This window comes from Malus domestica, chromosome 03 (assembly GCF_042453785.1).
Source record: "Malus domestica chromosome 03, GDT2T_hap1".
NCBI lineage: Eukaryota > Viridiplantae > Streptophyta > Magnoliopsida > Rosales > Rosaceae > Malus > Malus domestica.
In genome coordinates, this window is record NC_091663.1 from 7586272 (window position 1) to 7608980 (window position 22709).

Genomic DNA, 22709 nt, shown 5'->3' on the forward strand with positions numbered 1-22709 from the left:
TTTTTATTTTTTTGCAGAGATGATCTTTACAGTGTAATTTATAGTATGAACGATTTTAATTACAAGCATAAAGTTCCGTGATTAAAATACTAAATATTTTAAGTAAAAACTCTTACTTATTTTTTAATAGCTAAGTATTTTTCTTTAAAATTTTGCAAGACTTTATGACCACTACCGTCCAAGAAAGTACGGCCCGACTAGCATTGTCAACTACTGATGAATAACATTTTGAATTTAAAACTTTTTTGGTTACTGTATTATAAGTCAAAATTTATTTTAATCACTGCTTTTTTAATTTTGTCAATTTGATCGATTTGCTATTAAAAGTTAACAATTTTAGTCACATCCTTTAGTATGCAGTTTATGTATTAAAATATCCATTAATTGAATAAAATTTAGAAAAAAAATAATTTACAAAAAACTTAAAATTCATTTTATAAATAGAAATATTGAAGAAGAAAAAAAGAAGAATTAAGAGATTGGGGGCATGCGGGCAAACTTACAGAGGTTAGAGTGGAACATGTAATCAAAGAAAATCCATTGAGTTAAAAAAAGAGGTGTGCGATCCACACATTTTGATAATTTCTATTCGTTGATCTTTTTCAATTCATCCGATCTGACGGCCAGAAATTAAAAAGATGTGTGAGAAGTAAAATGATGTATGTGGATATCACATCTCTAAAAAAAAAGGAGGCCTTTATATTGAAGCCCAATGCGATATAACTTTTTTTTCCTTTTTTTTTTTGGTAAAAAAACCCAATATAACCAAATTAAGGCTCATTTGGAAGTGTTTTGAAAATGACTGAAAACGCTTTTAAAAAAAATGTTTTTAGGTTTCAAAAGCACTTGAAGTGCTTTAGCAAGAAGTCTCAGTTATGTGCTTCTTATAGAAAACACTTTAAGTGTTTTTTCAGAATTCACTTGCATTTTTACTAAGAATTGGTTCTAAAATATTTTTGTCAAAAACGCTTTCAGTTATTTTATCAGTATTTACAAACGAGCCGTGAGTATAAGATATTTGATTAGAATAGACATATAAACCTAACAAGCAAGTAAAGTGCAAGTGCAGTAGAAATGTTGGGGGAGGAGTGGTAGGACCACCACTCTATTGGACCATCACTCTATTGTCTAATGCATTTTTCAGGAAGAATCTGGTAAAGTGGCAAAAGGTTTATCCAATTGAGAGAAGGAAATGGTGAGACTCCAATTTTAGAGACATTGAAATGGATGCTAAAATTATTTATTTAAAGTTTAATTGGATTAATAGTTTCCGGTGATAGGGTAGTAGAAATATAGCTCATTTGGTAAAAAAAGTTAGGATTTAAACCAATGTTGTGAAGTTTGTTTGGATTTACACTCAAAATTACAAATTTTATCAACTCTCTGTTAATTGTTAGCACGTAAGCCTCAAAACTAAAAGTTTCGTTTTAGCCTAACAATTAACGGATAGTTGAAGAAATTTTTAATTTTGGATCTAAATCCTAACAGACTTCGCCACATAGGCTTAAATTCTAATTTTTTTATCACATAAGTTATCCTCTGACTACCTTATCACCACGTAGACTAATAGTCTAATTATACCTTTATTTAAAATTGAACAATATTTGGCTACTCAAAGATGAGTAGGGACTCCTACTCAACATTTTTCAAAATTGTTTGTTGTCAATTTATAGAACCTCGTGTTTTATAATCAATACCGTTCATATTATAAATCACCCTATAAAGATTGCCTCTGCAAAAAATCAATTAAAACTAAGGTCGTTTAATCATCAAACTGTTTAAAAACAAATGAACAGTACTGGTAAAAGCATTACACATCGTCTATGTATTTGCTACAATAGATTGACTAAACGACCTTAGTTTTTTTTTTATTTTTTTGCAGAGATGATCTTTACAGTGTGATTTATAGTATAAACGGTTTTGATCACAAGCATAAAGTTCCGTGATTAAAACACTAAAATTTTTGAGTAAAAGTTCATACTTATTTTTTAATAGCTAAGTATTTTTCTTTAAAATTTTGCAAGACTTTATGACCACTATTGTCCAAGAAAGTACGGCCCGACTAGCATTGTGAACCACTGATGAATAACATTTTGAATTTAAAACTTTTTTGGTTACTGTATTATAAGTCAAAATTTATTTTAATCACTGCATTTTTAATTTAGTCAATTTGATTGCTGTGCTGTTAAAAGTTAACAATTTTAGTCACATCCTTTAGTATGCAGTTTATGTATTAAAATATCCATTAATTGAATAAAATTTACAAAAAAATAATTTACAAAAAACTTAAAATTCCTTTTATAAATAGAAATATTGAAGAAGAAAAAAAGAAGAATTAAGAGATTGGGGGCATGCGGGCAAACTTACAGAGGATAGAGTGGAAAGCATTTTGGCTCACCGACATGTAATCAAAGCAAATCCATTGAGTTCCAAAAAGAGGTGTGCTATCCACACACCCCATTTTACTTCATACACACACCTTGATAATTTCTGTCCGTTGATCTTTTTCAATTCATCCGATCCGACGGCCGAAAATTAAAAATGTGTATGAGAAGTAAAATGGGGTGTAGATATCACACCCCTAAAAAAAGGAGGCCTTTATATTGAAACCCAATATAACCAAATTAAAGCTCATTTGGAAATTTTTGAAAATGACTGAAAACACTTTTAAAAAAAAAAAATTTTTAGGTTTCTAAAACACTTGAAATGCTTTGAGCAAGAAGTCTCAATTATGTGCTTCTTATAGGAAACACTTTTAAGTGTTTTTATCAAAAACCCTTTTAGCTATTTTATGAACATTTACAAACGAGCCGTGAGTATAAGATATTTGATTAGAATAGACATATATAAACCTAACAAGCAAGTAAAGTGCAAGCGCAGTAGAAATGTTGGGGGAGGAGTGGTAGGACCACCACTCTTTTGTCTAATGGATTTTTCAGGAAGAATCTGGTAAAGTGGCAAAAGGTATATCCAATTGAGAGAAGGAATAGTGAGACTCCAATTTGGAAGTACCATTTTTTCTAAGGAAAACTAATGAAAAAGACTTAAAAACTTTGAGTTTTAATGATAAGGACAAAATAAAGGCTAAAGTGAATAGTACCATAATTGACTTTTTAGTATAAAAATATGGTTTTTCATTAAAGTGAACAGTACCAGATGCTTTTCGTTAAAGTTCTTTTTTTTCTAGTGGTTTTTCAAGTTTTAAATCCAAGGGGCGGAAAAGCTTGTTGATGATCTTGAAGCCGTCAAAAGTTGTTCAATTGGGAATCTCTTCACCCGGGCCCATAACTGATGGGGACATCGCTATATTAAAACCCATGGGCCATGGGCCCTTGATTTGAATTGGATGTGGGACCATGATATCATGGGCCCAAGCAGCCATTGTGCCCGAGCTATATGGGTATTTGAGTTGCAGATGGAAGCCATGGTTTCTGTAATTTTTGTTCATAGTCAGGATTAGACCTGTAAACGGGTCAGGTTTATTGGTTTGAGTCGGGTTGAACCTGACCCGTTAAGTTAACGAGTCATCAGTACCCAACCCGTTAAGCTAACGGGTCATCCGAACCGGACCCGTTAAGCTAATGGGTCACCCGTTTCACCCGTTAACACCCGTTAACAATTATTATTATTAATTTTTTTTTGCATAAAGTTTATTTTTTGTTATTAAGACTTTACTAAAATTACTAAAATATCCTCAACTAACGGGTGCTAACGGATGTTAACGGGTCTAATGGGTTGACTCAAAATGACCCGTTATTTAACGGGTTCACCCGTTAACGACCTGATCCGTTAAGCATCCACCCAAATACAAAGATTAACGGGTTGGGTTGGGTCCAAAATGCCAGGCCTAGTCAGGATTGCTCAGTAGTACGGAAAATGAACGGTTATAATTATAATTGAATTGAGAAAATACTATTTTTAAACTAACAAAGTAAAATACTATTTTCAAACTAACAAAGTAAAATACTATTTTCAATTACTTGCCAATCAAATGGATATAACACTGGACTACCCAGTAGTCCGGACTTTTGAGGACTTACCCTGAGTTTTGCTTGCAATGGGGAATGAATGTAAAATGAAATTTCGACAAAGTTGCTTAACTAAGACAACTTCCATGCAAGAGAGCAATTTACATAGAGCTTGTTCGACGCCACATGACGTTTTAGTTCAATAATACGATGATGTGAAGAAAACAAATTACACATATCATTGCATTATTAGACCAGAATGTCAAAATAGCGATGAACTCTTTCTCATGCAAGTCCTCCAAACACTTGGTGGGATCAGTGTATTTCTTATCCCAACTCGGGCGTCCGTAAAGTGATACACATCAACTTAATGAAGAGAGCAGAAACATGGTCCATGTCTAGTAGGGAAGGGTGAGACCACTACCAGTAAGATAACATGACACCAACTCTTACTTCAGGCTCAGAGCAGTGATGTTGCTCCATGCACATAGCTGTATCTAACGCACGTCAGAGGAGCTGGCAATGCATCACCAGGATATCATAACGTAATGCATCACCGGGATATCATAACGTTTGCCAGTGACTCACGTAACCTTTTCTACGTCTTTGCTTCTTTCTTATGTAGACTACAAGATCTTAGTAACAAACAAGAAAATATTTGGGGGAGGGGGAATGAACATAGAAGAGCAAATACCTCATTCTGCAGACAGGTTACCATACTGCCATGGGTTGAATTCAATTGATGTAACATCAACCGTATCAATGGAGTCTGAGCTATCAATTGTGGCTCGGTGTTCAGTGTATTTATTGTTATATTGATAGACTTCCAAGTCACCCCAAGGTGTAGGTGTCACTTCCTCTGTCAAGTCAAACCATCTTGGCCTAAACTGATGCTGCTTGGCCTCTCGCTCTCTCTTTTCAGCTCTCTGCCTCTCCTCCAATCTGGAAAGAAGAAAAGGGTAATCAGAGGGACAATCAGTTTTTCGGGAGAACAAAGACTCAATATGCATATGACCAATTATGTTAAATTGAAACAAACCGATGGAAGTTTTGCTAAAAAGTTCCAACACCACCTGATTCCTTAATGGAAATAACACAAAATCCTTTTTCGTTTAGAGAGAGAGAGAGAGAGAGAGAGAGAGAGAGAGAGAGAGAGAGCGAGACCTGCTCTTTTCTGCACCAGATTTGGACAGATCCCCCTTCTCAAGTGCATATCTATCAGGCCGCAAACGAGAGTCTGATGCCAACAACTTTTTAGGAGCAGTGTCAAAGCTATTTATTTTATGTGCAAAATATGTGTACTGAAATTTGTCATTCTTTGGAACATCGGCAACATGCCAAACCTGCAGAAAAGATTAATGTATACTCTTCAGCATCTTGCCCAGCGAACTTAATTGAAATCATAAAAGGTATGATCCACTTTAAAATAAGGTTCCAGAAAGAGAGCCTAGCGAACAAACTACTCATTATCTTATTGAAACTTTTGTTTCTGTACCAAAGGATGCAGCTGAAACCTGACATACAAATACTAGTGACGACTTTCACAAAGCATGAATAAGCAACATGCTTTTACCACACTGGTGGGACACTAGTTGTCTTTAATTAATCACACACTATAATTGGTCATCCAAGAAATAATAGCATCAAAATCTCTTAATTATGGTTATACATATGTGTGCATGTGTGTGTAATGTATATGCGGGCGTGTGTGATTAACTCCCAAGAAAGTAAATGCACATGTTGCAGATTAAACTTAAACCGCCTGTTTAAAAAAATGTCAAAGGCCAGAGGTTTCACCCTTTCCACAGCACCTACTAGAAAATTTAGTATTTCAATAACAGACCAAATTATACAACAAAGACAGATTCCATGAGTAACCTCTTTTAATTCTGAGCCTGGAAGGGGTTCCCCTTCCAAATCACATGATTGATAACTCAATGACTCGTTCCATTTCCCAGTCATCAATATCTGAGGTTCCTCTGCAGCATTATAAACATATCCATCCACTTCATAGCGGCCAGCTCTGCAACCAAATATAACTTTTAATTGTACACCACTAGCAGGTGACAAGTGACACAAAAGAGCATGGATAACTACTAAGATGGTCGTATTCACTAATTTTGGGAGCTACCGATGGACATTAAAAAAGTGTAACAAATCTTTTGTAATTGTAGTTGATTGTATTGGGATAGATTATTTACAGATCCAATAAATCATTTAGAATGAAGCAGCCTTCTTGACCTTTAATTTATAGTGACATTTGAAGCCATACATTAAGAGAAAAGGCAGGGTCAGAAATCTATAGAACATTGTAGATAGTTCTAATCCCTCTAGACCAGAGAATGTACCAGCAAGAATTAACAAGGCTACAAAACAATTGAATAATTCATAGACAAACGAGCAGATGTTTCATGGAATTCAAAGAAGAAAATTTACCCAAACCAGCCACATGGCTGAAAATATATCACAACTTTGTCCCCAGTCGTCAGATTGGTCATGACCATCTCCCCCGGTGAATCAACCCATGTCCGGCCAAATATCAAGTTGTTTACCTTTGTGGGAGGTGGCACTAAATCTAAGACGACACCATTTCTTTTAAGAGTCACACGTGTTCTGGCAACAAACCAATAGTACACAATTATATATATTTTTCCAAAACTTCCAGCTTAAAACGATTAACAAGATATAGGAAACATGATGATGGTAAATAAAAGTACACTTGAAATTAATAAAGTTTCACAAAACAAACCATCTGCATCAACAAAAGTACAAACCAACAAATTGAATCGACAAACAAATGTCCATAATAAAAAAACAGTTCACCTAATCTCTTGATATATGAGCAGCCATGTATTGATATAAAAATACAACTCTTATAAGAGCAAAGCTAAAGCAGGTCAATCCCTCAATAAGAATTAGCTTTAGAAATCGCTCAAAAAACGGAACAAGAGGGATAAACGAAAACCCTTCTATTGACACACGGTAATTGCATCCAAAATGCAAACTACAATGTTTGGGAGAACATAAAATAGGTTCACAACTAAATATTTGTTACAAGAAACATGAAAGCTGTGTATTACCTTCCAACAGGGTAAACATCAAGAGAATTCCCTAAAAATTTAGTTTTAAGTTTTGAAGTCACATCATAAGTGAAATGCTCATTCTCTGCATGCCCAGCACTCATTGGTGGATGATGACTCACCTGGAATAATGATGTATGATGAATCATTTAACATTATTTATAGTGTTAAACGGAAGACAGAAGAACATGCAAGAAAAACTAATGAGGAAGCACTTGAAATTCTACAAATGATTACTCAGACGTATAAAATAGCTTTAGGGTGGGTCCATCTCTTGAAGGTTCTCCCAAAAGATCTTTTGCAAAGTTCTTGCAGAAAGGGTCTTTTTGGAGAGGTTCTGAAATCAAGCCTATACAGGAAGATGGTACTAAGGACAAAGGTCTAACGACCTCAAAACTCTCAAAAGCTCATACTCAGGACAACTAAAAGACTTAGGACAGTGGTATCCCCCAAAAGCTCACCTGCTCTGCAATAAATGTTACCCCTAAGTGATTAACCATTTCATAAGTCTCCCCAAGGATAGGGTTGAATGGCTTCCATGTCCGCTGGTAGGCATAGTAGACTGATATAGCCCATGATGCTGCAATGAATAACATACAGTCATGCAAACAGTAATACTTGCACACGAACCGCAAAAAAAATTCAAATGAAAGGCACACTCACTGGCAAACACCAGCTGCATATAAGGATCCTCACATTCATCAGCGTGATCCAACAAGTGTGAATACTCCATTAACTGTCACAGACATTGCACAATTTATTCAATAATCAACTATAAAGACAGTGTGCGTAAAATCCCAGGCATACCAAACTGTGCAGATATTAAGTAGCACAAACCTCAGCCATCTTCTGCAACATTGTCATTGGCTCAAAAATAAGTACAGGAAGAGTCACCATTGATGTCACATCTGAGCCAATATACTTCTGCATCATCCTCCAGTAACTATCTCGTTCCTTAAACAGTGAAAATGCAGAGAGCTCAATGTTTCAGGATTAATAAGCCATGCAGGCTAAGAATAACGAACAGAATTTCATATTTGAAGAATAAAAACAGAAGCGATTCAGTTTATAAGTTAATGTTAGGATGCCTATCACAATAGATTCCACAAGCTTTGCACTTTAATTGCTGGATTAAACATGAAAATGGCAAATTACAACACCTAAATATATATATATATATATATATATATATATATATATATATAAAGACGACATGCCTTCCTGAACAAATAGCCAACCAACATATAAAAACACAGTTGAAATAGACAATACTCTAACTCCTAACAACCCACTTATCATCAAGAAAATGGTACCTAAGAGCAATACATCCCTTGAAAGATAGAAAGTAGAAACAAAAAAAATCATAGTACCTCCTCCTTCCATCTTCCTCTTTGAGCTTCCTCCTCTGCATCTTCTTCACCTCCCTCTGGATTGATGACTTCCACCCCTTCATAACCAAGCAACCTAAAAGCAACAGTAGAGTCAGATTCTCAACCAACAGAACTCACTCCTTAATAACATATCATAAGGACTAGGGCATATTTTTCATAATTAGTAAAGTACACAAGAAAATGAATGTAGTGCACAAAAGTACCGAAAAAGCACCCAAAATATAAGTAGCATGATGACGATGAACCTGAAAGTTATATATATAATGGCTCAATCAGAGAATTAATATGATGCTTACTCTCTGGTATATCACGAAAATTCACTATAATTTTAAATGTTTTAAAAATATAAGTAAACTTGAGTATGTACCAATATCTATAATAAGTTAAGAATTTTATTCCCAGTTAGAGACCTGCCTCTTTAATAACTAGTGGAGTATTATCCAAGGCACCCTTGCCTAGCAAGTAATAAGCACTTCTTTGTTCAAATACTTTATAGCAAGAGAATTATGTTAATGACTATAACATGGAAGAACCATCTAATACTGGCAGACAATCTGTGCATAAATATCAAAACTACATGACCAATTTTTTATTCAAATCTAAGTTTGTAGGACCCTAATGATCTTAGATCACATGCAAACACACATACACAGAGTACTCGTTATAAACTCCAACATAAGACATCTCATCAGCTGATTAAAACACTAGCTCAACTGTCTCCTAGTAAGGGAGACACCCGAGGCTCGATCAAACATAAAAAAAAAACACTAGCTCAAGTAAAAAATCCAACTTGTATCATAATTCAAAAGCTGATACAAAGACCACATTGTCTCTTAAACCCTTCTAAACCAGAATTCAGTATATTTGGTATGATCACTAATTAAACCACGTAATGCTACTTAGCGAAAACCCAAAATTTCCGTTCACTATCCTTGTTACGATAACTAATCAAAACCAAAACTTTCCATTCAACAATTCACTATACATCACAGTCATCAAATGCAGTCCGAAAACCCGAAAGAGTGACACATTTCGGTAGAAGAGTTGGACCGAATCCGATCACATGAAAAAATAAAAAATTCACAGCTCAATCAAATTACAGAACCCAAACCAATAACTGATTACGAGTATATCTACAGAGGAAACAAACAATCATGGTTTGACGAAGACGGCACGAGTTCAATTCCAAAGGAAGAAAATTTCAAGTGCAAAAATGAATTACGAGAAAGGAAGAAAAAAGCTAACCCGCCAACGGATCGGTGCATGGCGTTGCCGAACATTGTGAGGCCAGAACTCATGGCTGCGAAGAAGCCCTTGCTCTGATCCTTCTCTGGGCTACCCATCTCTCTCCCCCCCCCCCCTCTCTCTCTCTCTCTCTCTAGATTATGTGCCAAATGTTATAACCCTAATTCGAAAATTGGAAAATGAAGGGGAAGAAAACTACGAAAAACAGAGGAAAAGCGTACGGAAGTTTTGCAAATGGGATTAAGAAACGAAGAACCTAGAAACGGAGGGAGAGGAGGCAGGTGGGGGTAGAACTGTAATTTCATGTAGGGCTAGGTGTTGTGCTGCTATGTTAATAAACAAATTGGAGCTATTTTGAATAAAAAATGTGCAAGACATGCCACCCGCCAGTTCGTGGTTAAGGTTGAGCAATCTTTATTTGCACCAATAATCAAGTTTTATGTCTTTGCAGTACTAATCAAAAGTTCTTGAATTGGTGTTTTGGGGTGCATATAGACAGCAGAGAAAAACAAATACAATATAATATAAAAAGTAAGAAATTTAATCAAAGAATAAGCAAACAAACAAAATATCCATAAATCGAGTCATACAGTAGTTGGAGGATTAAAAACTTCAAAACCACCATCCATCAATAGAAAAACTTGTTTTTCTCTATCAAAGCTATTAGGATTTTAGTCGGAATAAGTGTATGAAAAACAAAGGGTGATATTAGAGTTTAATTATAATATGTGGGTCTATTGATAAATTTGATTTTTATTATTAATTTCATTTGTACTTAATAGTAATTATGCAATAGGGTAAAATAGACAATTAACATTTAAAATTTAAGTTGGATGCAGAAAGAAGTTAAATGAGTTTAAATAAAATTTCTCATAGAGTATTAGTATACTTCCATATGGTATTGTAAAGGTTGTTAGGACTCAAGCTGTTTGTATAAATTATGAAGAAAACTAATAAAAATGGCTTGAAAACTTTGAGTTTTAATGATAAGGACAAAATAAAGGGTAAAGTGAATAGTACAAGAATTGACTTTTTAGTGTAAAAATGTGGTTTTTCGTTAAAATGAACAGTACCAGGTGCTTTTCGTTAAAGTTCCCTAAATTATGTTGTTTGATATTTATTTTTTGTTTAATGTTGTGCTCGGACCTATAATGTAAATATTATTAGCTCGTTTAGATGTGCTTTTAAAATGACAGAAAGCGTTTTTGATGAAAATGTTTTTAAAACCAATTATTAGTAAAAATGAAAGTAAATCCTGAAAAAGCACGTAAAGTGCTTCCCCTTCTTGCAGAAAGCAATTAAAGTGCTTTTAAAATCTAAAAATATTTTTTCTAAAAGTGATTTTCGTCATGTTAAAAACACATCTAAACTAACCTTATATGATTCATTCTATTAAAAAACACCACCAAAACATTTTGCTCGGGCTTTGACCCAAATAAAAAAAAGGAATTAGAATAAGATCATAATTCGATTTCTTTCAACGTAACATTAAGAGTAAACGGTGTCGTCGTTTTGGGAGTTGGTCTTCAAGAACAATCTGGATACCTAACTTTACCAGCAGCAGCACCACCAAACTACTTACCCCACCCAAAACCCAATCGCATCAGATCTACAGCGAAGCTCTTCCATTTTTCTATTCAATTATTTAATTTTATTTATTCTCTCAATCTCTCCGCCCAAATCCAAAACCCTAGCAAGCTCTGATCGTCCGTCTGCAAGTTCGACAGAAACCCACTGAATTGTGTGAAGGTTTGCGGCGGATTTTATTAATTCCCGTAAAAGTTTGCGCCTTTTCGAAGCATGAAAGAAGGTAAATCAGTGAAATTGAACGGTCAACAGCAGCAGTCGCAGCAGCACCAGAACGGTCACTTGTCGCCGTTCAAATTCGCCAAGTTGTTGGATCCGGAAGCTACCTGGGACAAGGTACTACAACTTCCCCATGGTTGATCACTGTGATTTGTTTGGTTGCCGAGAAAGTTTGATGGAGAACGAACTAGAAAAAGAAGTTTGAATCTTGGGTATCTATTGAAGCATTGCAATTTATAATGGGTTCATGAGATTTTGAAATTTAAGAGCAATACTGAAACGGTCAAATTTATTGAGTATAATGAGCAGAAACTGTTGGGGAGGATTAATAAATTCTGCTTTGGTTAATATTTCGCATGGCTTTCTGATTGCCCTGTTAGTAACTTTGACTTGAATGATTTACTTTGTGTGTTTGTGTATGTGTGCAGGATCAATTGGGAGATGTCTTGCATTGGATTCGACAAGCAATGGCCCTCGCATGTGGGCTGCTGTGGGGTGCAATACCGTTGGTCGGAGGTATATGGTTCGTCATGTAAGTTGATAGTTGCACACCTTCTTCATTGCTTGTCACGGTTTCCAATTACTCTACACCATCATTGTTTTACGTTGCTAATCAGTGAACAGCTTGTTTAGCGAGAATACTCATTCGGATCTTTAGGAACCCATCAAAGCAAATCTTAGGCAGGAATTTTCCCAATGGAACATTGTTAGCATAATGGTAAGAAATCTGTAGTAGCAGACTTTAAAACTTGTTTGGGGCTGCCCGTTATTTGGATTGTCAAAGATAATTACAATTACGCTGAAACTTAGATTCTCTAGGCTGTAGGTGTTTTTTTCAAAACATAAAACAATTCATTCATGATTTGTATTTAATTCGTAGGGGTGTTGAGTTCAGAAGCTTATCATTGGTGAGAACCTTAATAGCCTAGATGAACACTAGTGAACTCTAATTTTGGAAAGTTGTTTTCCGAATCGCCATATTAAATGAAGAGCTAGTGAACGATTTGAGTCTTGCCTTCTTTGGGGATTCTTTTAAGAAGCCATAATATGTCATAGAGCAGTTACACCAGCTACTGTATTGAAACGTATGCTAGAAGAGTTACCCAGTTAAACTTTAGTTTTAAATTGAAAATCACATTGCTTGACATGGTCTTGGCCTTAGTGAGTTCAACTGTAAAGCTGGAGCATTCATCGAATTGCTTCTGCAATATTGTAGTTCTCGAAAAGTGATAATTGCCTTAACTTTAATGGGACTCAGTGCCGACAGTTTTCAATTTACTGTACCAAGGTGATATGTTTACACAGGCATGTAATACTATTTAGATTCTCGCAGACAACTTATCTCGGAGACTCTGAGTTTCAGGCCAAGATAAAAGAACATGTGCCCGAGTTGGATGTCCTTGCTTCCCACATAATCGTTTTATCTTTTGATGGTTTTGAGTTTTCACTAGTGTAGGATATGCTTCCACTTGTTAATCATTTATATGGTGTTTTTTTTTTCTTCTCAGTTTTCTGGTGATATCAACTGGAATTATATATGGCTACTATGCAATGATACTAAAGGTTGATGAAGAAGACTTTGGTGGTCATGGAGCTCTTCTCCAAGAGGGGCTTTTCGCTTCTATAACTCTTTTTCTGGTAATTTTCGTACATTTACGGCCTCTTCCCCCTTGAGAAATTACCACCTTGTATAAATTAAGATTAATCAGGTTTCCTTGAGTCATTGGCCTTTTTCTCATATCCCCTTGTTTCTGTTTTTCAGCTTGCCTGGGTTCTAGTATACAGCTTGGGACACTTCTGATTCGCTATCTATCCATTATCGCCATCATTTCCATTGCGGTGGTGTTCAGTTATAGGACTTTGGTTGCATGAAGAATGATACCTTGGATACAATGAGAAAGTTCCCGTTAGAAGTCGTTAAGTCATTACTGTTTTCTTGTTTCTTTCTGATTAAGCAACGTTATTAGTATGGTGATCAGATGTTCGGGTCAATGTTCCTTCAAACGTCCACGCATTGTAGCAATGTATGCCCTGCAGAACTGATGATAATCAAAATTGTAGCAATGTTTTCTTGTTTCTTTCTGATTAAGCAACGTTATTAGTATGGTGATCAGATGTTCGGGTCAATGTTCCTTCAAACGTCCACGCATTGTAGCAATGTATGCCCTGCAGAACTGATGATAATCAAAATTGTTTTGGCAGCCTCAAATAAAAGTACCTGCAAGCATTATTCTTGTAGATTTAGCTGACAATCATTTATGTGCTTGAGCAATTTTTTGACCGTGACGAGACGACGCGCAGAGTACGATATATACAGGATTTACAGTCGTTATGGACCGTATTGCTCATTGAGTAGTTTGTCTTCAAACTCGGCCTAAAAAAATTGGGCACCGGTTTCACGAAAAGCAGGAACAGCTGATGTCGTTAGTCCCAAAATTTGGACGTGAAACTTTGGGAAACGAAAGATATCATATTGTCAATTTGGACTCCACATGCAAATAAGAATTTATGCAATCAGATAGACAGTTTGATAACGTAATATGTCATATTTGATTCAAATTGAACATTTCCATTAGGTGGAACTCCCTACTGTATATACCGAGCGATAATATCAGAATGCGATCGAAAAAACTCAGCTGTCGAATGACCAATGACAATAACTTGTAAGAAATACATTCGGACTGGCTCTATTCAGGCAAGATTGAGGTTTATTACATTATAATTTGGAAAAAAAGATGACTTGAATGAATTGTCCTACTGTATAAGAGCTTCCAATATGCATTTGTACTTTGGAGTTCGAAGACATTTATAGCCGTCTTTGGAGTTGGCTTCTGCCTCTTCGCGAAACAAGATAGATACGGCCGTAGACCCATCTTCTACCGAGTGGTGAAACAGATTTCTGCACAAAAATAACCTCCAATGTGAGCCAAAAACATACTCAACGATTTGATTCTATAAAATGGCAATGGAACATATATCTTTTCGAACTCCTGTATCCGTCCAGTAATCAGAGAACCTATCAACATTTCGAAAACATAAAAACGGAAGTATTAACAGAACCAATGATTTGACCCCGGGCAGTTTAGCGCCATGAGAAGAGGGAAGGGGGCACTTTGCCAAGTGAGAAAGTGAGGCCATTTACCACAAAACCTCACAATACCTAAGATACACAACGTGGCAAGAGCGATGCTATACATATCACATTTCTGACATATCTTACATAAGCAGGATCCAATTCCGTAAGAGATATGATTAGCAATGTTTTAAATAAATGTAGTTTTATTGAAATTGCCAAGAATATTCGGTGTGAGGATACTTTCCAATCCTGTTCAGTTACCCTTTACAGAAGCCATTTACAGTAATAGGTTATGGGTGTGTACTTGTTAAGATTATGAATCCTCAATTAAATTACTGATATTTGCTTTGGATTTTCTCATAATTGTTTTCAGACCTTTACAAAATAAGAACAAATGTTAAACATATGAATTTTTGGATGTGAGAAACAAAAGAGAACTAAGTTACCTCAACCTTGGTACGGAACTCCAACAAGCATTCGCACACATGACAATTTGCTCTATGCGGTGAGTTATTAGACTGATCGGATTGCACAAATGCAAACACCTACAGAAAGATTATATTGAAATCAGAAGAAGAAAACGGTTGCCTGAAAAATTATGAACTAAAAGTTTTTAGAAGTTCTCAGACTGAATCAACTGACCTCATCCCCACAATTTGGGCATACTCCTTTTAGTGCCACCAAGTCATTTCTCCACAGGCCTTTAAGTACTTTAACTGTGAGAAAGGTCACTTTAATATATGCTGATACTTGAAACAAAAATAATAACATTGAAAGTTATACATATTTCCTAATCGATATCCACTTTCCTCGATTTAACACAGAGAGCCCACATTAGATAGCAAAAAAATTTGACATCATATTTGGAAAAAATTAAAAAGGAAAGAAAAGCAAAATATTCCACAAAATTTAAAATTCTTAAATGCTTTTGAAGAGAATGGATGCAGGTTTACTTACCAGAAGCGGATGCAATTGGGTAACCGATGACACAACCCAGTGTCATGCAGAGAATGGAATTTAGCATGGAAAGAGCAGACGCTTGGTTTATATAAGAAAATCCCGGATCGAAAGCATCTTTATAAGCTATTCCCACAGAGTAAACCATGGGCACAAGACACGCTGAAGTGCCAAAGGCAAGAAAGAGGATCCATATGCTCGCTAATGCAAAAACCTGTGATAAATCTTCCTGCCCTACATCCATGTCATTCAATAATCAAGTGGAGAAAGACTGATAGAATCCACTTTTCCTCTTCACTAAATACATAGCATAACAAATGGCCCAATGACAAATACATTTTGGTTTATAAACTAACATCGCAGTTAGTAACTAAGCCACGTATACGAAGGAATGATTGTCAACAATTAATGTATGTGCTTCTGCGTTACGTCTCTTGAACATACATCAACACTGACAATCATCCAAACGCGCGAGCTAACACATTGTTTGCTTATTTAACCAAATGAGTGGCAAACTATCAAATCCCAATTACCCCATCGTCAATTCGAGCATAACTATACTTTCATTTCCTCTCACCTTACCATATTTTAAAGCAATATTCATGAATTAATGCCAAAATTAGAAACAACACTTCAAAAAAACACTCAATAAAAACCAATTACCTCAGCATCAGCATAAGTTGATTGTCTCCTAAGACTACAACGTGGGTATTTCATGACGCATTTCGAGCCGTACCATCTTAGCTTCAACTGTTCTTCCAATCAATTGCAAAATTTGTCAACAACAAAAACCAAAACTTGAAAAAAAAAAACATTGGCCTATAAAAAATCTATGAACTCATAAGTCACAGATACATACGTACCTCTACTCTATCAAACATGTCATCGACTATCAAAGGGTCGCCGCTGTAATACGCATCACGTGCCTGCCACGTGCACCACCAATCAATCAAATTTCAAAATTTCATCCAAACCCAGAAAATGAATTTTACTTAATCGCAGGGGAAAAAAAAATGAAAGGGGCTTACTTGGCTGTAGAGGGCTTCGAGGGTTTCCTTGCTGGCGGTTTCGATGGGGCCGACGTAGATACAGTAGGGGCCCTCGGCGAGGGTATCGCGGGTCGTCGGATAGTTACCGCCGGAGGAGATTCGAACGGAGAACGGAGCTCCGGCGGTTCTAGGGTTTACTGTGGACCCCACTAAGCGCGGAGTGAAGGAGGAGCTCGTGGCCGCCATGGAATTGGAGTGTGGAAGGTAAAGCCGGAGCTGAAGTAAGCGGTTGAGAGAGGAGAGAGGGGAGAGAGAGTATGGGCCACGGAAATGGTTTTGGCGCGTAAATATCTGGGTGGTTTGATTGGCTGTGGTTCGACTGTGGTCGGAAAGATGGAGAGGATACTTTTCAGTTTCAAGGAGATACGCGACGTCGTTTTCACGAAAGAAAGGACAAAACAAAAATGGAAAATTAAAAAGGACTGCGTTTGCCGGGAGTCGAACCCGGGTCTATTGCTTGGAAGGCAATTATCCTAACCGTTGGACTACAAACGCTTGCTGTCAAGTTCGTTTCTGAAATGTTACTAACCGATAGAACCTTGAAACATTGCAAGTTAAGAACTTTGCACAAAAAATTGGATTATTGCTCACTCAAAAAAGAGTTTGTGTATACACAAATATTTTGAATTTCTTACCCAGTGTATGGTTAGTGAGAAGGGTTAGGGTTGGTTTGGCATTGTTGAAATTATTATAAAAGTAGCTTGTTAAAAAGATGGGGTTAAAATTGTGTTTCGTAAATGAAAAAGAAAAGTGGTTTTTGTCAAAATTATGGGTCCAAAACTGCAAAAGCAGAAGCAACTCTACCTCTGCTTCTGAAAACAAAGGTTTTTTTTCCTCCCAAACTAGCTCTTAGAAGCTTTATTATCTATCAATCACTCGTCTAGGATCATCTGTGTAAAATGTATAAGAATTCTTTTTTTTTTCTTTCTAAAAGTTTGAATTTTAAATGCATGATCTTCATTGACGATGTGATCCAGATTAGTAAAATTCCACTCTTTTTATTTGGCAAAGGAATATGGAGTACTTTGCAATGTGATTTCAACAAGTGAGTTGTTGTTGCACTCTAAACAAGTCATCTCACACTTTCTTTGTATAAATATAAGGGAGAGACTGCATTGTGAGAAGTGCATGACAATTATTCCAGACGGTTCACTGTCGAGGAGCATGTATATTGAAGATATATTGTTCTTGCCAAAGTACCAATGATGAAAGTTGAAGCTCTGTGATTCCAAATACCAATAATTTATAAGTGAAAAAGAATAACCCTACAAAAGAAGAGGAAAAAACTACAAAAAAATAAAATAAAATTAATGCACACTACACTCTCATCTGCCTAAGGCCAAATTTAAATATGTTGTCTCTCAAAGAAAGGATCCCATTCATGCTCCTCCACAGTCCCAAACAAATTGTACTTCCAACTCACTTTCTCTGCATAATCAAAGCTTGTGTTCTTCCCTTCTCTCATGTCCTTCCTAATTGTTTCCACTCTTTCAAGAACCCCTTTAACCGCAATGTCGAATGCATCGTCAAGCGTCTCCAATCTAGATCCTGGATCTGCGTATATCACTCTCGGAATCAGCTTCACAACTTCCTCTCTCATCTCGTAAACTTTCTGCCTCGGAATCTTCTGCAATGTCCTCTCAATGCTCACCTTCCCGTTTTTTATGTCAAATGCCGGTATGAGAACTGAGTATTTGGTGTAGTCCTTAGGGAGGTGCCATACGTATTGGACGTATGCGGACCCTGGGTGGAAGAACACCGGAATGCAGCCTGCGAGGATGGAATCGAAGATTGATCTTCGGGTTAGAGAGTCTCCGGGAGGCTGTAGGCAGAAGACGGAGCCTTGGAACATTTTCATGACAAAAACCGGCTTGTGGCACTTGTCCGGACCAGTTGTGCATTCTAGGAGCTTGCATTTTCTCCTTGCTGCCCTGCATTGGTCTATGATTTCGTTGCGGATTGAATTTTGGAGATTAGGCCTAGGACCGCCCGCGAAGGAGAACAATATCCGCCGCTTCTGCCTCCTCATTCGGTTTTGCCATTGGAACACCTCATTGTCTTTTGAAGGGTGGAAGTATGTTGGATATGGTATGGCAAAGTCATTGCTGTTCCAAGGGCTGGATTCTATTGCCAACATTGTCATGTTTTTTGATTCGGGCAAAAGCATAAGCTTCGTCCCCCACTCCGAATCCTTGTCAGTCCATCTCCGAAAATCCCATGTAATTCTTCCTGCCACCATAAAATGATCTCTCCCCCACATTTTCTTCCACTCTGGTTTTTCTCTCAGCCATTTCGCAATTTCAAGTGAGCCAGAATCTCTCGTGGATATGCTCGATCCCCAAAGGTAGCGCGCCACGTCTAGGCCAACGTAGTAAGGTACGAAAATTGCTGAAGCTAGTGATGAGTTTTTTGTCAAACAGTTGTACTGCTTCATTCGGCTGTGGAATATGACCTCTAGCAAGAACTGATTTGTAGCAAACCAACCAGTGTTTGAATAAACTTTTTCCAAATTCGAAAGGCGGGGACCAAGGCCAAAGTTTGAAGCGAGCTCACACATGTCAGTCCAATTGCTAAGTGAACCACATTTCTTCAACAAGTCCCTATTAAATTTGCTAGGGATGTCATGAACATATATGTACTTACCTGTGCATGATTCAGAAACGGATTCCGAATCCGATTCATCCCTTTTATCCAAATGTTCTTCTGGCTTAGCGTCTTCATCCCCATTCTCAGATTCAGCTTTATTTTCTCTAGGATCGTTCACTTGGTCATTACGGTCATGAGGCTTTGATTCCTTCTTAGAAAGGTGCCCAAATTTTTCAATGCCGTGTTCTTCGATTCCGAAAACATCTTTTGTTCTCAAATTAAAAACGCCACCACTTCGGTCATTGAAAACGATGTTCATATGACCTTCATCTCTTGATTTTGTGCTCCTACTTTCATTGGTTTCTTCAGGCAGAGAAACCGAATCACCGGAATTTTCAGACTCATTGGCAACAGTAACAGAAATGTCGATATTGTGATTACCTAACAACGCAATCAAGCTTTTTCCAACCATGAACTGCGAGTGGTATACACAAAGCAATAGAAACCATATAAGGAATGAGGCACATACAAACCAGTATTGGTTGCGGCAGGCTGCGAACGTCACGAAAGGCCTTCCCATGTTGTCACGAAAGGCCCTCAATCGTAACCTTTTTCGATTCGTCGTCGTAATTGTCTCCCTTGTGTAAATCTTGGATCAATGAAAATTAAGAAAACTCAATGGAACAACGTGAGAGGTACAAGAAATGGAACCAACCCAGGTAAGAAAAAAGGGAGAAAAAGAAACCCCAAGAGGAATATCAGAAGATTAATGGTGTTTTTTTTATTGAAAAAGATGATAATTTAATGTGGAATTAGATGCATTTGAGAAGCAAGAAAATGAAATGCATGGGATCCGAAAAGGTTTGCATGGCATGGGTTTCTGCAGAAGAAATTAATGTCCGGTTTGCTTGGAAAGTGGACTGGAATTTGGAAGAGAGAGGGAATGAGATCTAATGGGGGACGTTGCTAAGCAATTCATTGTAGCATTCTAAATATACACAATACTCGATCAGTTTCTTGAAAAACCATCACACTTCATAGAAATTCACTTCAAACTTAATATTTTAGCAAAATTATTTTGTTCAACAATATTTTCAGAGTTTAGCTAGTTCAACATTTGGACTTTGTAGATTTATCAATATGACCACTTTTTCGAGAAAATTTAAGTGATCGGTTTGGTATGTTACTTAGCATTACCCATTCAAGATATATGAGTAAAAGAGAAAATGATTTTCACACTTTTTTTTATTTATTATCGTCCTTTAAAAAAATTATTATTATCAAGGGGAGTCGGAGGAGTTCGAAACTATTACAATAATTTATGGAGAAAGAGTTTCAAGCCCGAAACACATGATAGAAAGTAACATCCTATCCACTAAAATATTGGAACACATGCAAAAACCAACATGATTAAATCAAACAAAAACAACTTGATTAAACGTGAGTATGTTTGAAGCTAAACATGATGTGTGTTTATTATTATCCTTCAAATAAACTATTATAAAAAATGAGAATTGTTAGTCGTACTCTAAAAATCTCATTTTGCCCTCAAAACTTTCCATAATTAGAAAGAAAATTACACTTATGAGGAGTGTAAAATGAGATTTTTGGAATGCTAATAACAGTTCCCTAAAAAATACATCAAACCAAATTAACTGGACTGGTCCTATAATTATGGTTTGGTCGGTCTTAATCCCTAGCCCTAGCTAACATACCTAAGAACACAACATGAACGAATTTGAAATTATATTTGGAAATAATAGTTAATGGGCTACGTTTTAAGTATGGTTTAATTTTTTTTCTCATACAACGATATATTTATATTAAAAAGTGAAGAAATAAATCAGTATCAAACTCGTATCCATGAAATTTGAACATATTACTTACAAGTGAAGATAAAACCACTAAATCGTATAATCTACTTTCCAATTCTAATAATTGAGGTGGTAGACATCCTCGTACGACCATTAAGGTATCATCAATTATGCCTGCACTAATCGTCATCATAATTATTAAATGATTTTTTACAAAGTTAGAAATTTTGCTAAGCCACACAATTATAGTTAAATATCAATCTTGTTATTTAGAAAACCCGAACTTGATATGTTTTTGTACCATATTTAGACATCGTATAAATACTCAAGAGATTTAAATATAATTATGTAATAAAAGAAGGGGTAAATATGTAATAAGTGAAGAGCCCTTATTCAATAAAAGGAATCCTTACCCTCACAATTAGGGGAGGCCAATTCCTAGGCCCTCTCATCCTCTCAAAGCTCTCTCCCTCATAAATACAATATCAGTGTGGACGTAGCCCGAACCTTAGGGTGAACCACGATATACCTTATGTTATTTACTTTCTTGCAGATTCACGGTCAGATTTACGTTGTTCCAAGACCTCCGGTTTTATGCATCAACATGATACATTTTCACTTACAAATTAAAAAAATATATATTATTAGACTATAGCGGTATTGAATAATAACAAATGGTTAATAAGTCAATGAGAATTGGTTAAGTTGGTAATAATTGTTTTCTTTACTAGATCAAGGCCTAAATTCGAGTCGTGTTAGTACCCTGACCCGAAATGGAGTAGACTCCCTTCTATCTAATTTGTTTTTTTCACCAAAAGAAATAATATCAAATGCCAAATGGTAAATAAATTAATACTCAATGTTTTTTTTTTTTTTTTACACTTTTAAATTTTACAATGACCAACCAACATTTTAATTTTATCGAAGTGGTCAACCAGAAAAGCCGAAATACATAGTACAAAATTAGTTTGTTGTTTCTCTTCTTCGAATTCTTTACCCACACTCTATAAAATTAATCAAATTAAGATCAAGAAAACCATGTAAACTTGCATGATAATAAACAATTCAACGTATTATTGCATGAATATTATAAGCAACAATCAAATTAAAACCTATCATAAAATTGACCATGCAAAGACTAATTAATCAAAGAAAGTGTATGAAGCAAGTAATCATTTACTACAGTGGTAAAAATAAGTTGAGTCCTTGTATGAAAGTCCAACCAACATTTTAATTTTCTCGAAGTGGTCAACCAGAAAAGCCGAAATACATAGTACAAAATTCGTTTGTTGTTTCTCTTCTTTGAATTCTTTATCCACACTCTATAAAATTAAGGGAACTTTAATGAAAAGCTCCCGGTACTGTTCACTTTAACGAAAAACCACATTTTTACACTAAAAAGTCAATCATGGTACTATTCACTTTACCCTTTATTTTGTCCTTATCATTAAAACTCAAAGTTTTCAAGCCCTTTTCATTAGTTTTCCTTAAAATTAATCAATTTAAGTTCAAGAAAACCATGTAAACTTGCATGATAATAAACAATTCAACGTATTATTGCATGAATATTATAAGCACCAATCAAATTAAAACCTATCATAAAATTGACCATGCAAAGACTAATTAATCAAAGAAAGTGTTTGAAGTAAGTGATCATTTACTACAGTGGTGAAAATGAGTTGAGTCCTTATATGAAAACGTAGGTTCGAACCCCGTCGGTGATTAAACTAATAAAAT

General features: G+C 35.9%; 4 protein-coding genes and 1 non-coding gene across 7 annotated transcripts; 1 reads left to right on the plus strand and 4 right to left on the minus strand.

Moving 5' to 3' along the window:
- Nucleotides 1-4081: 4081 nt before the first annotated feature.
- Nucleotides 4082-10042, minus strand: LOC103420886 (oxysterol-binding protein-related protein 3C). Of its 2 annotated transcripts, none has more exons than XM_008358929.4 (10): nt 9685-10042; nt 8419-8512; nt 7886-8002; nt 7712-7784; nt 7510-7628; nt 7049-7170; nt 6405-6581; nt 5847-5991; nt 5133-5311; nt 4082-4910 (listed from the first exon to the last, which is right to left on the minus strand). In XM_008358929.4, the coding sequence occupies exons 1-10, from the start codon at nt 9780-9782 to the stop codon at nt 4664-4666; spliced, it is 1371 nt and encodes a 456-aa protein (XP_008357151.1). In that variant the 5' UTR covers nt 9783-10042; the 3' UTR covers nt 4082-4663. The 2 variants fall into 2 exon arrangements, with proteins under 2 accessions (XP_008357151.1, XP_008357157.1); XM_008358935.4 differs by having other exon boundaries at nt 7745-7784; nt 9685-9987.
- A 1058-nt stretch (nt 10043-11100) lies between these two features.
- On the plus strand, nt 11101-13742 carry LOC103420877 (uncharacterized). Its single transcript, XM_008358921.4, has 4 exons — nt 11101-11607; nt 11919-12022; nt 12999-13128; nt 13253-13742. Exons 1-4 carry the CDS (start codon nt 11485-11487, stop codon nt 13289-13291), a joined length of 396 nt encoding a protein of 131 aa, XP_008357143.1. The 5' UTR covers nt 11101-11484; the 3' UTR covers nt 13292-13742.
- A 385-nt stretch (nt 13743-14127) lies between these two features.
- On the minus strand, nt 14128-16910 carry LOC103420859 (PGR5-like protein 1B, chloroplastic). 2 transcript variants are annotated; one of them, XM_008358906.4, is made up of 7 exons: nt 16552-16910; nt 16387-16449; nt 16187-16273; nt 15524-15752; nt 15209-15282; nt 15013-15111; nt 14128-14389 (listed from the first exon to the last, which is right to left on the minus strand). In XM_008358906.4, exons 1-7 carry the CDS (start codon nt 16756-16758, stop codon nt 14297-14299), a joined length of 852 nt encoding a protein of 283 aa, XP_008357128.1. In that variant the 5' UTR covers nt 16759-16910; the 3' UTR covers nt 14128-14296. The 2 variants fall into 2 exon arrangements, with proteins under 2 accessions (XP_008357128.1, XP_008357135.1); XM_008358913.4 differs by having other exon boundaries at nt 15019-15111; nt 16552-16898.
- Nucleotides 16911-16995: 85 nt separating this feature from the next.
- Nucleotides 16996-17067, minus strand: TRNAG-UCC (transfer RNA glycine (anticodon UCC)). Its single transcript has one exon. It is a non-coding gene; the product is annotated as a tRNA-Gly (tRNA).
- Nucleotides 17068-17778: 711 nt separating this feature from the next.
- Nucleotides 17779-20104, minus strand: LOC103422276 (probable xyloglucan galactosyltransferase GT11). The gene has a single exon (XM_008360319.4). The coding sequence runs from the start codon at nt 19736-19738 to the stop codon at nt 17918-17920; it is 1821 nt and encodes a 606-aa protein (XP_008358541.1). The 5' UTR covers nt 19739-20104; the 3' UTR covers nt 17779-17917.
- Between the last annotated feature and the right edge of the window lie 2605 nt (nt 20105-22709).

Bases quoted from the DNA above. Each gene is read 5' to 3' on its own strand.
- LOC103422276 (XM_008360319.4), bottom strand. From the start codon at position 19,738: ATGGGAAGGCCTTTCGTGACGTTCGCAGCCTGCCGCAACCAATACTGG.
- LOC103420859 (XM_008358906.4), bottom strand. From the start codon at position 16,758: ATGGCGGCCACGAGCTCCTCCTTCACTCCGCGCTTAGTGGGGTCCACA. The intron at 16,274-16,386 runs GTACGTATGTAT...TTGGAAGAACAG, and splicing joins ACATGTTTGATAGAGTAGAG to TTGAAGCTAAGATGGTACGG. The intron at 14,390-15,012 runs GTAACTTAGTTC...ATTTTTGTGCAG, and splicing joins AGTTCCGTACCAAGGTTGAG to AAATCTGTTTCACCACTCGG.
- LOC103420877 (XM_008358921.4), top strand. From the start codon at position 11,485: ATGAAAGAAGGTAAATCAGTGAAATTGAACGGTCAACAGCAGCAGTCG. The intron at 12,023-12,998 runs GTAAGTTGATAG...TTTTCTTCTCAG, and splicing joins GGAGGTATATGGTTCGTCAT to TTTTCTGGTGATATCAACTG. The intron at 13,129-13,252 runs GTAATTTTCGTA...TCTGTTTTTCAG, and splicing joins CTTCTATAACTCTTTTTCTG to CTTGCCTGGGTTCTAGTATA.
- LOC103420886 (XM_008358929.4), bottom strand. From the start codon at position 9,782: ATGGGTAGCCCAGAGAAGGATCAGAGCAAGGGCTTCTTCGCAGCCATG. The intron at 6,582-7,048 runs GTAATACACAGC...GTTTGTTGCCAG, and splicing joins GATGTTTACCCTGTTGGAAG to AACACGTGTGACTCTTAAAA. The intron at 5,312-5,846 runs GTTACTCATGGA...TCTTTTCTGCAG, and splicing joins CAGGCTCAGAATTAAAAGAG to GTTTGGCATGTTGCCGATGT.